Source organism: Nipponia nippon, unplaced genomic scaffold, assembly GCF_047370975.1.
Source record: "Nipponia nippon isolate SJK-2023a ecotype South Korea unplaced genomic scaffold, ASM4737097v1 scaffold_6, whole genome shotgun sequence".
NCBI lineage: Eukaryota > Metazoa > Chordata > Aves > Pelecaniformes > Threskiornithidae > Nipponia > Nipponia nippon.
Window position 1 is genome coordinate 81,653,265 of NW_028262380.1, and position 12,852 is coordinate 81,666,116.

Consider the following 12,852-nt stretch of genomic DNA (forward strand, 5'->3'; position numbering starts at 1 on the left):
ATGATCGGCTCCAGAGGAGGAGTTTGTTCCCAAGGCTACCGCGGCAGGCAAAGGGGCTGGGGTAAGGGGCAGGTGGCTCCCAGCCGCAGCGGAGGGGTCTGGATGGGCAGCCCGCCAAAAGCAGGAGGTGAGCAGTGCCCCCCGTCTTTTCCCAGCCCCGCAGCAAGCAGCAAAACCTCAACAGACCGCCCAAAATACAGGAGAAACAAACCTCACCCGCGTCTGTCAGAGGTAGGTGCGGGCCGCCCCCCCGGATGAGTTTTCATGCTTTGTTAACACCTGAGACTGTTTGAGCACTGAAATCTGGCTTCAGGATACTGTAGAGCATATTTACTGATAAACTCCTTTGCCTCTTTTCTCTGTGGATAGAAGAAAAATGTATCTTTTCGGTGCTGCTTCTTTTTTTGTGTGGCGCAACACGAAGTCCCTTCTTTCCTCAAGCTGTTTTCCATCCTCTCTGTGTGTTTTTTGCTGCGGATGCAGTGACAGTTTTGGAGCGCAGCACAGTTAAGAGAGTGGAGACCAGAGGTCTATTTTCAGCTGGTTAATTTTTTACTTTTCTTCGCTCAGTCTGCAGTAGTCCATGTAAAACAACTTTTCTTCCTTTGTCTTCAGGTTTGTCTTTTAGCACCCGGTGAATCGTTTTCTTCTCTTGTAAATTAAAATGGTGTGTTCTTCGTTGAGGAATGATTATGTGTTTTTCTTCTTAGTCAGGTATTTAAATATATAAACATATATGTCTGTCTCCTGAGTTTGTTCTGACTCAAGTTCTCCAGCTCTCTGATGATTTTGTTTTGGGCCCAGTTCATAAACCTGATCCTGGAAACTTGGAACATGGTGTGTCTGGTATCAGCTGTTGGCTGTTATTTCTAATAACTTGAAAAGAGGGACAGCCTGTTGACATCTGTGTGCACACGCCTGAAATCAAGATCCAAAATGGGACAGTCAGCGACATGGTCTTCTTTGCTGAAGTAAAGCGATTGTCTCTTGACTCTACACCCACTCTCTCACTGAGAATTGAAAATACCAGTCAGGCAGTCACCTCGGGGAATTTAAAAACATTTCATCTCTGAAGAGATTGGTGTAAAAATCAAAATATTTTAATTTTTATTTCTGAACTGGATTTTTGTGAAGATGCTTTTAGCCCTGAGGCCTTTTCTTTGGTGGGAGGAAGCCTCCTCACCCCAACTTCTGCCTTCAGTCAGCTCATGGTCACCCCTCCGTGAAACGTGCTACTTTGCTGGCCAAATATCATGAGGAAGATGACCCAGGCCCTCCCCTACCTCCGTATGAGAGGATTTTTATCTCCAGTCTCAAGCACGGCATCATTAAATCGCCTGCCATCCCAATCCCACGGTCCGGAGGGCGCCTTAACTCCTGTGCCCACAGCCTGAGGGGGGCACACGTGAGCGGCCATTTTAGGGCTGAGGGGGCTGAACGCCGGCACGGGAAGGGAGCGGGAACAGCGCTCGGGCTGCACGGCCGCTGGCATCCACGCCACAGCTTCCCCGAGGCCACGCTGGGATGAAACGGGCGGCTCCCAGAGAATCGGGTAGCAGCCGCGGGAGGGCCCCTTCCCGGGGAGGAGACCAGAGAAGGGGCGAGAGGGTTTTCCTTACCGTGAGGGAGCAGCTGCTTTGGGGAGGCGACAGCGAGTGCACACCCTGATGAGGTAAAAAGCCCCTCGGAGCCGTCGTGAGGAAAGTTTATGGAAGCTAGAGCGACTTCGGGACAGACCTGCGCAGGCGGGAGGGGCCGGTCGGGGCGCTCAGGGGCTCCGTCGTTTCCCGCCACGGAAAAGCAGGTGGCTGCAGCCGGCGGCCATTTTGTTGGCGCTCGGCCGGGCCCACGCCGCTATGGCCGCCGAGGAGATCCGCCGCCGGCGGCGGCTTCGCTCTCCTTCGCCGCAGGGAAAGCGCGGGCGGGAGAAAGACGGGATGCATCCCGATTTAGGAAAAATGGTCCTGTGGTCGTGGCGGAGTTGAAGTTTCAGGGGCTGCTGTGTGAGGGTTGGAGGCAATGTTTTCACGTTAAGAAGGCATTTCTGGTACTCGGGGTTGAGGTTGGGGTCGGGGTCTGGGATAAAGGGCTTCACTTTTCTCCGTTACATGCCCTTAGGAAGCACCCACGGTGGTCTTTTTCAGTCAAATTGAGATATGGAAGGTGTCAAATTGTCTATGGTGTGGAAACTGCTACTGCAGGTACCTCTTGACTTACAGAGTAGTCTCGTGCTTTCCAGAGGACCAGTCACCCAGGAAAATCCAAATAAAACCCCATCAAATACCATCAGGCTCAAAGTTACCCCAAGTAATAAATTTCTCTTCATTTTTCCTTTTTTTTCTTTGGGGGGGGGGGGATAGACAACATTTGTAGATGAGATCAAGGCAGATGTTTATAGAAATCTCACTTTCAGTGTTTTTTGTAGAAAAATTCTGTATCTGGAAACATTGTGGGAAAGTGGTAGTGGATAAGATTTGCCACTGAATTGTTGTTGCAAAACTTAACAGGTGATGCTAACAAGCGCTTATAAAAGCCTCCATCTGTGTTCATGCTGACAAAACAAAGCATAAGACTTGAAAAAGGAGAGAAACTGTTCCCCTCAATATCCTTTAGTTCCTTCTGCAGTATTAAAATTAGAAGGGCAAAATGGATATTTTATTACATAAAGTTGATTCTTAATACATTAGAAAATAAGGACCGAACTTTTTCTTCACGGGTACTGTTACAATGTGTGAGAATATCCAGGAATTAAGGTGGTGCACAGATGTTGTTTGTCATAAGAGAAATTCTCATACTTGCTATCTGTCATTCCAGTAAACAGCGCACTCACTGAAAGTGGAAGCCAACAGATTCCTAAGGTGTAATCTGTTATACCAATGTGACAGGAAAGATGTGAACACAAAATTGAAGGATATGGGTGCACAAGGTGCTCTAATGATGAATTACACTGATCATTGTAATTTGTGTGCCGGGATAATAGTTTCATCTCTGTCCACGGTGGAATGAGTTCTTCCTGCTGGCAATGGGATTTCTGCACAGATGGCATGATATAGTACTGCCCTTTGATAACGAATTTGCAAGGGTGCAGGATTCTGCCTACTATTATATTCAAAATCATTCCGCATTGGAAAAGTGATAGTTGTGAGATTCAGTGATTTTGCTGTTTTGGGTGATTCCCCCCCGAAGGTGGTGCTTGGATTTAGTGTTTCTTATATACAGTTGTGTATCTAATACTTGAAAGTTTCTCCCAAAGAAGGATCATTAATGAGTTTGAAAACTAATGGTCAACTGAGAAGAATGGGGATAGTATTTTTCTTTCTAAAGCTTTGATTTACTGATTCACTCAGACCCTGATGGATCAGACTGAAGTGTCATCTCACCACTGTGCTTGTTGCAACAGTGTGTAGTGGCAGATGCGTAGAAAAATGATCAGGAAAAAGTGATATTTTTGGTTAGTATACCTCAGTCTCTCAGTGTCTGGGGAATTAGAATGTAAACACTTACTGAATCGGAATGTCTGTCCTGCTTATCAGACTTATTAGTCCTGGGGATTTGTCTAGTCATTCTTTTAACCTGTTTTTGCATTTAGGTTATACTCCACAATAACAGGGCAGTGTTGATAGAGCCGCCACCCTTGCCTGTAGCTGATGCCCCTTCTTCCCACTTTCAGGATAACAAACTCCTCGGGATGCTTTTCCCCACGCTCTGCAGCTCTGTTTGCATCTGTGTCCTCTCATCTTTTTTAACAGTGATGTTATAGAATGAAAATCCAGATTTATCAGGATGCGTTAATAAAAATGCAGAGAGACGGCATAACAAGTGCAGCGCACAGACGCCGGGACTTACTGCGTTGTGGGGAAAAAAAAACAAAGGCGCTGCCTAGACAGAACTCAACTGTGCGTTGCAATTGGGTCATTTGTGAATGTCACAGTCCTGCTACGCACACGCAACAGTACTGATGCTAAATGACAGGGAGCTGCTCTCCTTGCTGATCTCATGTTGCTCCCTCACCTGTAGACTTGCCACTTAATTTATTTTTCCATGATTTCACATTCCTCTGTGTCCCTCAACTATTTTTTCTTCATGTTTCCTCTTAGCTTTCTTCTAGTGACAGTTTATAAGTGAACTGCCAAAACTTCCCTATTACTCTCACTTAGACTGGATTTCTTCTCTTGGTCAGAAAAATTCCTTTTGCCTTTTTTTTTTTTTTCCTCCCCTTACCTGTCTACTTTCTTTGCACACATGCATTCCGCCTCCTCCCCGCCCCAGGAATGTAGAAAATGATCTGTTGCCTCATCAATGCCAATAAAATAAGATGGTGTGAATCTGAACAGGTTTCCTCTCTTCTGTGCTTGAGTTTTTATATAACCAAATGCTTCACTGATTCTACAGGTTTTCTGAGAGGTTCCTTATTATGCCTGCAAATGAAGTATTTGACAGATTTCTGTGGGTTTGATTGACCATACAGTTACAGTTTTGTGTCAGTAAGGTAGCATTTTACTGGCCAGCTAGGAGATAAAATGTGAAAATAAAAGGAAAGCCCTTTTCAGAAGATAAACCAATTTAGTTCTGTTTGTTTGATGAAGTGTTATTTTACTAGTTTGGACTTTCATACATTATGCCTCCTAGGGGCAAAACACAATAGTTCAGTTGACTACAGTGGAGCTGCAGCAGTTGAAGATGTGTTGCCAAATGTAAGCACAAAACAGGAAAATAAAACAGTGTTACGAATAAATTCTTTGGTTTTGCTTCTCTTTTCAGTTATTCATTTCAAGTTGCATTTATGATGCAGTGCAGTTGGATTCTCTTGTGCATTCAGTCCTGCCTTTTCAGCAGATATTTCTGTGTGCTATTCTGCAGGGAGGCACTGGAAAGACAAACAAAAGAGGCTCTGAAACTCCACGAAGAAGCCACCAAATTCGCAGTGCAATCAATGATACGTTCTTTGAGTCATGAGCAATCTTTACCAAGTGGCAATATGCCTAGCGTGGGCAAGTATTAAACAGATTTCAGAACAAGATTTGGGAGTAAATCACTATAAAGATTGCAGACTATTATGTGATTTAGAAGGGTGCTCGTAAGTTCATGTTTCAAGTTGAGTCTTCTTTAGGCCCTGCATCTTGAACAGCTCTTGTTGACGCAAGCCCAAGGTAAAGGCAGAGCAGTTTGAAGTGTTCTCCTCTGAACATTGTGGCTTTCCCCACCCAGTGTGCAACCCTAGAACTGTCTGGGTTTATTGTCCTTAGAAAAGACCATTCCTAGGTTTGACTATCGATAGATAGGCACGGAGAGCCACTAATGCCCAGTTTGTACGGATGACTGTTTATTCTCATGTAACGACTCCTGTTTCAACACTTAAATTTATCTGCCTTTCAGATGCTGCTAGCCCATTTCTCGGCAACCAGAATGTTTTAGCTTCTTCCATTGTCAGAACAGTGATGGAAAACTCAGCCTCTTCTAGTACTGGTAGCAGTCCACCCAGTAGTGTCTTCTGTTCCAAATATGAAAAGCATACTGATTCCGAGAAAAAAAACATGAGTGGTGCTGGCAAAGAACACGTGGAAAATGTTCTGGAAGAGTACTCGCAGAAAGGTAGAGATGTGCAGAAGATGCTGACTGAAGTGAGTTGCAAATTCGGGGCAGCTTCCTAACTATAGATGAGCTTTTATTGTTTTTGTCATTGCTGAGTTTTTGGACAGTTTTGCCAGCGCTATTTTGAGCAGCCTCTTGTCTGCTGTAAATTGTACTTGGCTGTCATGATTCCCACGTGTCATTTGACAGACAGAAATAGGCAATGGGTAATAATGTTGTTGGCACCATCCCTGTAACGGTATTCCATGCATAGTCCGTCCACCGCAGCACAGTGTGACTAGCCCGTTAAGTAAGAAATATTAAAAAAAAGAAAAGAAACAAAAATAACCTCTCAATTCCCATACCCATGCTGCTCTCAGCCTCATTTTTTTATGTTATGTATTCAGTATTTTGGTTGGTTTAGCTTGGAGGTTTATTTCTTTTCTCCTTTAGACCACTGAGCTACATGAGCAACAGAAAATCAATTTAAGACTGATCATTGCTGATTTGCAGACCAAACTGATGGAAGTGCAATTGGAAAGAGATGCGCTTCAGGATAGCAGGTATGAAGGCCAAGACAGATGTATTATGGAGAGTGTGTATATGGGCTTTGAGAGGCACACCAGATCTCCTAAGTGAGAAACTTGACCTCAGGAATGAAGACAATGAGACTATGGCACCTTGGTTTAGGAAACGGCTTATTAATTGGTTGTAAAAAACAGCAGTTAATCAACTTAAATATTACAGCTATTAGTCAGGATAAAAATCCATGTTGCGAATGCTGGTTTTTTACATTATTTCTTTGGTTTCCAAATTCAGACAAAAGGAATCCCAGAGCCAAGAGAATGTAAAAATACAACTAAAAAATACTATTGAAGAGCTGGAAGCTGCCAACCAGCTGCAGGAGGAGATGCTGAGGGAGGCTGACAGCCAAACTGAGCATCTGAAAAAGATGGTACACAGCCACGAGGAAGTACTTCTGGAACTACGTGCCATCCTAATGGACTACGAAGACAGCACAGGCAAGAAACTCTATGAGCATGAGAATATTACTAGCCTACACATCCACAACCTGAGCACAGCGTTTGCTGACGTCCTGCGAGATTTAGACTCAGAGGTGTCATACCTCAAAGAAAAGGTTATCCTGGTATGTGAAGAAAGTGCTGCTTTTCCTTCCAATGCTCTGTGCTCTGTTTTTTAGAAAATATTTTTGAAAACTCCGTGAGCTCCCATCTAAACTGGCCTAAGAAAATGGTTGTGGCATAAAGAGGTACAAATGCGACTTTGCAGTTAAGATGGCAGGTGCCGCTATGCCAACCTTTTACGTTGTCCCCAACTGGAGGTTAGGTTTATTGCTGGAATTTAACCTGTGTTGTGCACATTTTCACAGTTCAAGGTGGAAGCAAAAGGAAGGAAATTCCACTTTGAAAACTACTTTTTAGACTGTCTTTTCTTTAGGGGTTAGCATTGTCATCTGTTTACTATAGGTGGAAGAAGAACTTGAGTCATTGAAAAAGGATTCACGGACCCCAAAACAACTTCTGCTTCAGCAACGTCAAAATAGGTACCTGTTCTCCATTTATTTATTCATAAAACATAAATGGACATATTTTCACATTCCACAGATAATGCTTTCCTGATGATGATATTGGCAAGGGGGGGGGGAGCAGCTGGGGGCAGCAAGGGATGTTTTTGAGGACTTAGTAATTGTTCTGTTCCACATGTTTATTTGCTCTTGACTTTCTGCTGCTGCTTCCTGCTATGCTGACAATTTCCTGTTTTATTCACTGCCTCAAAAAACATCTTTTTGGAAGAATCTGTACCCCTTACTTTTCTAAGTGTGATTGGTCACTTAGGTGGACATCTGGAATTTGTTGGGAGACTAGCTCCACCGTTAAAAGAAAAGATTGAAATTAATTGCTTCGGTGGCAACATCAGCATTTTCTTACTAATTTCACTAAGAGCTTTGTCCTTCCTTGTTCAAGAAGTCCTAATTTCCCCAGCTATCCACCTGAATTATACAGTCACCTGTTCCAAATAAAAGGGTCAATAACTCGATACATAATATCTCATTCACAATAGAACATCAAAATGATTACATTTCTGACTACTGGAAAATATCGCTACCTCTTCAGTGGAGAAGTTATTACTTGCCAAGACTAAAATTATAACCAGTATTTTCTTTTTGAAACAGGATTGAGCAGCTAATAAGTGAGCATGAACAGGAGGTGGCAGCACTAACTGATAAAGCTAACAGTGTATGCAAGTAGTATCCAAAGCCAGATGGAGATCATTCAGTATGTTTTTTGATTATAGTATAGAAAATGTTAAGAGTAATCTTAATTTGAGAGAAAGCTTATGCTGCATAAGTTCCTTAGTGTCTTTGTTTAAAGAGTTAAGCAGTCCTTGCATACATTATGGCATGAAGAAAAAAAGGGAAGAAACAAAAAAAAAAAGTTAAAGCATGGTATATAGAGGAGAAGCAAAATAGCCGTGCATTAGGCGAACTCAGAGAATTGGGCGACTCGGGCTGGTTCTCTTCTCAGACTGCTGCGGTTCAGAAGAAGAGTAAGGCCAGCAGTCTCATTGGAAATTGAACCTGGCTCGAGCCGTCGGCTCTGTTCTTGCCACTGGCTTTTGGAACGATGAATCCGTGTTATCCGAGTTGTGAACGGTTTCTGTGGAGTACGTGGCCAGAGTTAAGGGATGAAAGAGTATGTAAGCTAAGAGCTGCGGCGGAGTGCAGTTTTAGGTGGCTGCATTGCACCGTGACCTTTGCCTTGTAAATGTTCTATGGATTCTGATTCAAAATTAATTCCCAGCAGCATTATCGTTTGAGTCACAAACAAGAATGGGTAAACAGTTGGGTTGTTTGCATACATGTACAAATAGTAACGAACGATAATTTTAAAGGAAGGGTAATTTTCATTTGGGATAAAGAGCTATGTTGGTACTGTTGACTTTGGTAACAGTTGCTTGAGAACAAAAAGACACACATTCTCACTGGCCATGCGATGACTCAGAAATCAGTGCTCAATACGTCAGTTAAAAGAATGAGGACATGCCACGCGGTGTTGCAAACTTAAGATAAGATTTAGATATCCGTATGCATTAGTATCTGACTTGCATAGTTGAGACTGAAGAGCTGATAGCAAAATGCTTCTCCGCTCTGCTTGTAGAGTAGTTGGGCTGCATTTGAAAGCAGATGTAGCTTTCGTAGAACTTGCTTGAGAATAAATGAGTTACCATCAGGAATAAGAAGCATCAAGAATTCTATGTATGTAATTTTATGTGAGATGGATATCAGAGAGCGAATCTAACCAGTAGGAAGGTGTAGTTTTTATGTGATCCCACCGTGAACGATAATCGTACTTCAAAGCAGTACGTTTCAGTGGTCATACTGATTGCAGTGAAAACGACCACAAATGTCTTGTGCTTTCATGGTTCTTAGAGTTTGTAATTTCTCCACCTAAAACTTTTCTTAGAGAACAAACAAGAGACCAAAATTCAGTGCACGCACATGAAGTTAGTCACCTGGAATCTACAGTTTCTCAGCTGCGTTCTGAATTACGAGAAGCTAAGAGGATGTATGAAGACAAGGTGTGTATGCGTTTGTGTGTTAGCGTTCGTGGCAATGAAAATGGATTTGTGGATATCTGAAATGTTCCGGATAGATAAGGGAAGTCTTTTGATAAGGGATTGCTTCAGAAAAACTGTGTGGACAGTAAGATAAATTACATTATTCTTAACTCTGGTTGTATTATTTTTGAGGACAAGTTACCTTTCCCTAACACAAAACAGCTTTGCAAAACTTACTGAACTCAGAATAGTTTTGCCAAGTGTCTTGAGAGCATACCATAAATGATGCCTTCTGGAGATAGAGAAAATGATTCTGCACTACAGACATCACTAGCACATGCAGGACAAGAACACTGTTCCACTCTACCGCTAGAGAATATATCGGGGGAAAAAACAGGCAGTAAAAATAGCTGCTTATTTAAGTTGTACTGCCCAGAAAAAATATTTGGTAGCTTTGTCTTGGTAAGTGCGAGGATGGGAGAACATAGAGATCACAGCAGCACTTGAGAATCATTCAGGTGCGCAGAGATGCCCCGCTGTGAGTTAAGAATCTTTACCATTCATTGAAATCCAAAGGCTTCTTAGCAGCAGCATACAATACAGGCAAAAACGACAGGCTGTCCAGCACCTGTGTATTCAAACCATCTCTTAATCCCATTCGAAAACATGAGTCTTGACCAAGTTTTTTTAACCATGCTTCTCCCCAAAGACCAACTTTATTTCCAGGTAGTACAGCAGGGCGTTACTGCAGACAAATGGAGAGAGCTTCTTACAGTCCCGCCACAGAATCTCTGCCGCGTCGCTAACTGCAGCATTTTGTATCCCTTTTCCGTATCACATCTGCTGTGTCTTTCGCTTATTTCACTGCTTTGGATTCCAGGTTTATAAACAATTTGAGTATCTTTAAATTCTTTCTTATTTTTGATGAAAGATAATTCATGTTTTCCTTAGAAAATGACCTGAAAACTGTTGCTCTGCACTCCCTTTAAAAATTAGGAGAGCTGACCCGTGCAGAAATGCTTGATGGATCCAAATCCAGCTTAGATTACAAGTCATGAGGATTTAGGCATCCTCCTCCTACATACTATCGGAAAGGGAAAGTTCAGGTCACAGGGGTGCCGTGAAGTTTGGCAGAGCTGATAGTCTCTGATCCAAAAAGGTCTGAGAATGGAATGGCAGGGATGTGCAGGTCAAGCCTGGGGAGCCATGGAGTACGTGTACTTGCACTATAAAGCAGAGCAGGAAGGACTTTGTGTTTTATCATTTCTGTAGGTTCCCATTTTTATCTATTCCTTTGGTTCACATGTATCAAAACTCACACTAGTCAGTTCCAAAAGTGACTTTTTACAGCAGCATAACCGAACTACGGAGAATCTGTAAATTAATCTCCATTACTGTATTTCACCCCCAAGGAAGAGTACAACATACAGTATGCTTTTTATGTTAGGTCTATTAACCTGAATTCTTCTGCTTTAATCGTGCAGTGCACAGCATAAGGTCATATCACATCTATAGCTATAACTGTAGTTTATATTCCTTAGCCATGTTCCCTTTCGTAATGTTTACCTCATAACAGATGTAAAATTTGAAACTGGGAATCAATTTAAGGCTATTTTTCACGGTCTGCCAACTCCAGAAAATGTTGGTTTTGTGTATCTATAAAAGAATGTACTACCTGGTCCAATAAAAATTGCTTTTGAATAGGAAGTGTAATACACTGAAGTGCGAAGGTAGACTTTAGTGAGAGACAAGTTGATAGCTGGAGATCATTTGATCTCAGGCTGTTACGTGGAGTCGTTCCTGGGAAGGCGTGAGAGAAAATCTAAATAAAGCTCTTAAAACTCTATGTCTGTCTGCTACGACGAGCATTTCTCCGCAGCTTCTCTGGTAGGAAAACACCTTAGCGACTAAAATTTTCAAGGGAGTAGGTGAAAACTAAAGCCCGTCTAAGTTGTTGATACCAGATAGTTTCAGCAGTCAGAAAATCTGGTACTTAACTTAGTGGATATAAATGTAAACATGTAAGTGTTCTGTGTGGGTATGCTTATGTTACTATCTTTATTAAAAAGTGGTGTAGACTGGTCCATCATCTCATACGCTGCCAGAAGTTGCATCCTTTCAGAGAAAGCGATTACCACTTGGAGCAAAACATGTTTGCCTGTAGATTTCTTAATGTATTCATAGTAAAGGAATACACCTCCCTGCCTTAGCTACGTGAAACCTGCGGTTAGGCCTAGGTGTGCCTGAAGAACTTCACTGTATCATTAAACGCAAAGTGAATGTGGCTGAATATATGCTTGGGATCAAATTCTCCCTAAATTAACTTTAATTGTACAGGAAAGGGCCTGTGTGAGGACCGCTCCTTCTGTCACCGTCTGTGAAAGCCATGTTGATGATGTCGTACACAGTCATTGAGCTCTGCAGAGGGTTTACTTCAGGCTTAGATTTTCTGTGGAAAGGGGGAGTGGTTGTGTGAGAAGGGTTTCAGGGGGAAGTAATCTGGGATTTGCTGAGATGGCTCCTGATGGAGGGCGCCACAAGATGAGAGAAACCCCTTTCAAAAAGGACCTAAGGCAATTACAGGAAGAAAAGGCCCTGGTAATGTCCTGCTGCTGCTTAGGCATTGGAGGTCTAGGAAGAGAAGATTACTGATGTTATCTGATTTTGAGGAAGAAGAACTTCATAAGATGATCTTCGGAACTTTCCTTAACAACATCCTCTCGTATCATCCTGATGTTCCCAGCCCCCACTTGGTGAAAGATGTGAGGTTTTGGGACTAGCCCTGCATAAATGGTCCATTACTAATTGAAAAGAATTATGTCATCATTGCAATCGGATGCATGAAAGAGAGGGGGAGGGGCAGAAGAGGAAGGGACGAGATGATTGCTTTTGTCACAAGCTGAGGAAGCGTTTTTAAGGAAATGCCCAGATTTTGGTATTGACCAAAAGAGAGACTGCAGATCCTAAAGTGTTTATTAGAAGAGCACTGTAGGAGATGTTGTGTATTTTCACATTAAATGATTCCATATAAATTGCGTTTTACTTATACGTGCATTATATTGGCTTTTGTAACTAGTAGTACTGCAAATCAAGCAAGGAGCTGGAACTTGTTTTCTAAAGTGACTCTTCTCCCATTCCGTTCAATGTTTACAGTGTAGGTAAGGAATTTTTGAAGAGCTGTGGATCAGGGTGGAAGCCAATTCATTCTCGGGAACCTCAGTTAACTCTGCAATGAAATCGAGCTTAATCACTAAAAGAAGACAACACAATTCTGAATACGCCTAGGGAATAACTCTGCTGAGCCAAAAGATGACATTTGGTCTTCTTTTGAGTAGAAAACCCAGAAGAAAACTGGAAGAAATCCAATGTACTATTTAAAATAGAATACATTAAGATAATTCCTAATGAACATTTGTCTTTATTCCAGGTCAAAGATCTTGAGAAGCAGTCACACCTAGCTCATTCTGAGATAGCAGAAGCTCAGACAGAACGGGATCAACGCAACCAAGAATGTGGAAATACGAATGACCAGATTCATCGGTTGTTGGTAAAAACAAGTGATAGTATTGAAAAAAATCCTGCTTTCTAAAAGCCTCTCCTTACTGCTGGTGTTCACATTTGCACATTGCTTGTTTCCGAAGTGCAGCAGCCCCCTTATAATTAAGTTATTTTTTATCAGAAATTTAAATTAGCTGTGAAGAA

General features: G+C 42.4%; 1 protein-coding gene across 1 annotated transcript in view; it reads left to right on the forward strand.

Moving 5' to 3' along the window:
- The window catches only part of CCDC158 (coiled-coil domain containing 158), a 39,004-nt gene continuing 26,152 nt past the window's right edge, over positions 1 to 12,852 (forward strand). The window contains 10 exon segments of the mRNA XM_087737876.1: positions 1 to 61; positions 136 to 231; positions 5,377 to 5,621; positions 6,025 to 6,134; positions 6,391 to 6,718; positions 7,059 to 7,135; positions 7,766 to 7,831; positions 7,833 to 7,868; positions 9,057 to 9,171; positions 12,578 to 12,697. Of these exon segments, the coding sequence (XP_087594002.1) occupies positions 1 to 61; positions 136 to 231; positions 5,377 to 5,621; positions 6,025 to 6,134; positions 6,391 to 6,718; positions 7,059 to 7,135; positions 7,766 to 7,831; positions 7,833 to 7,868; positions 9,057 to 9,171; positions 12,578 to 12,697 (1,254 nt within the window).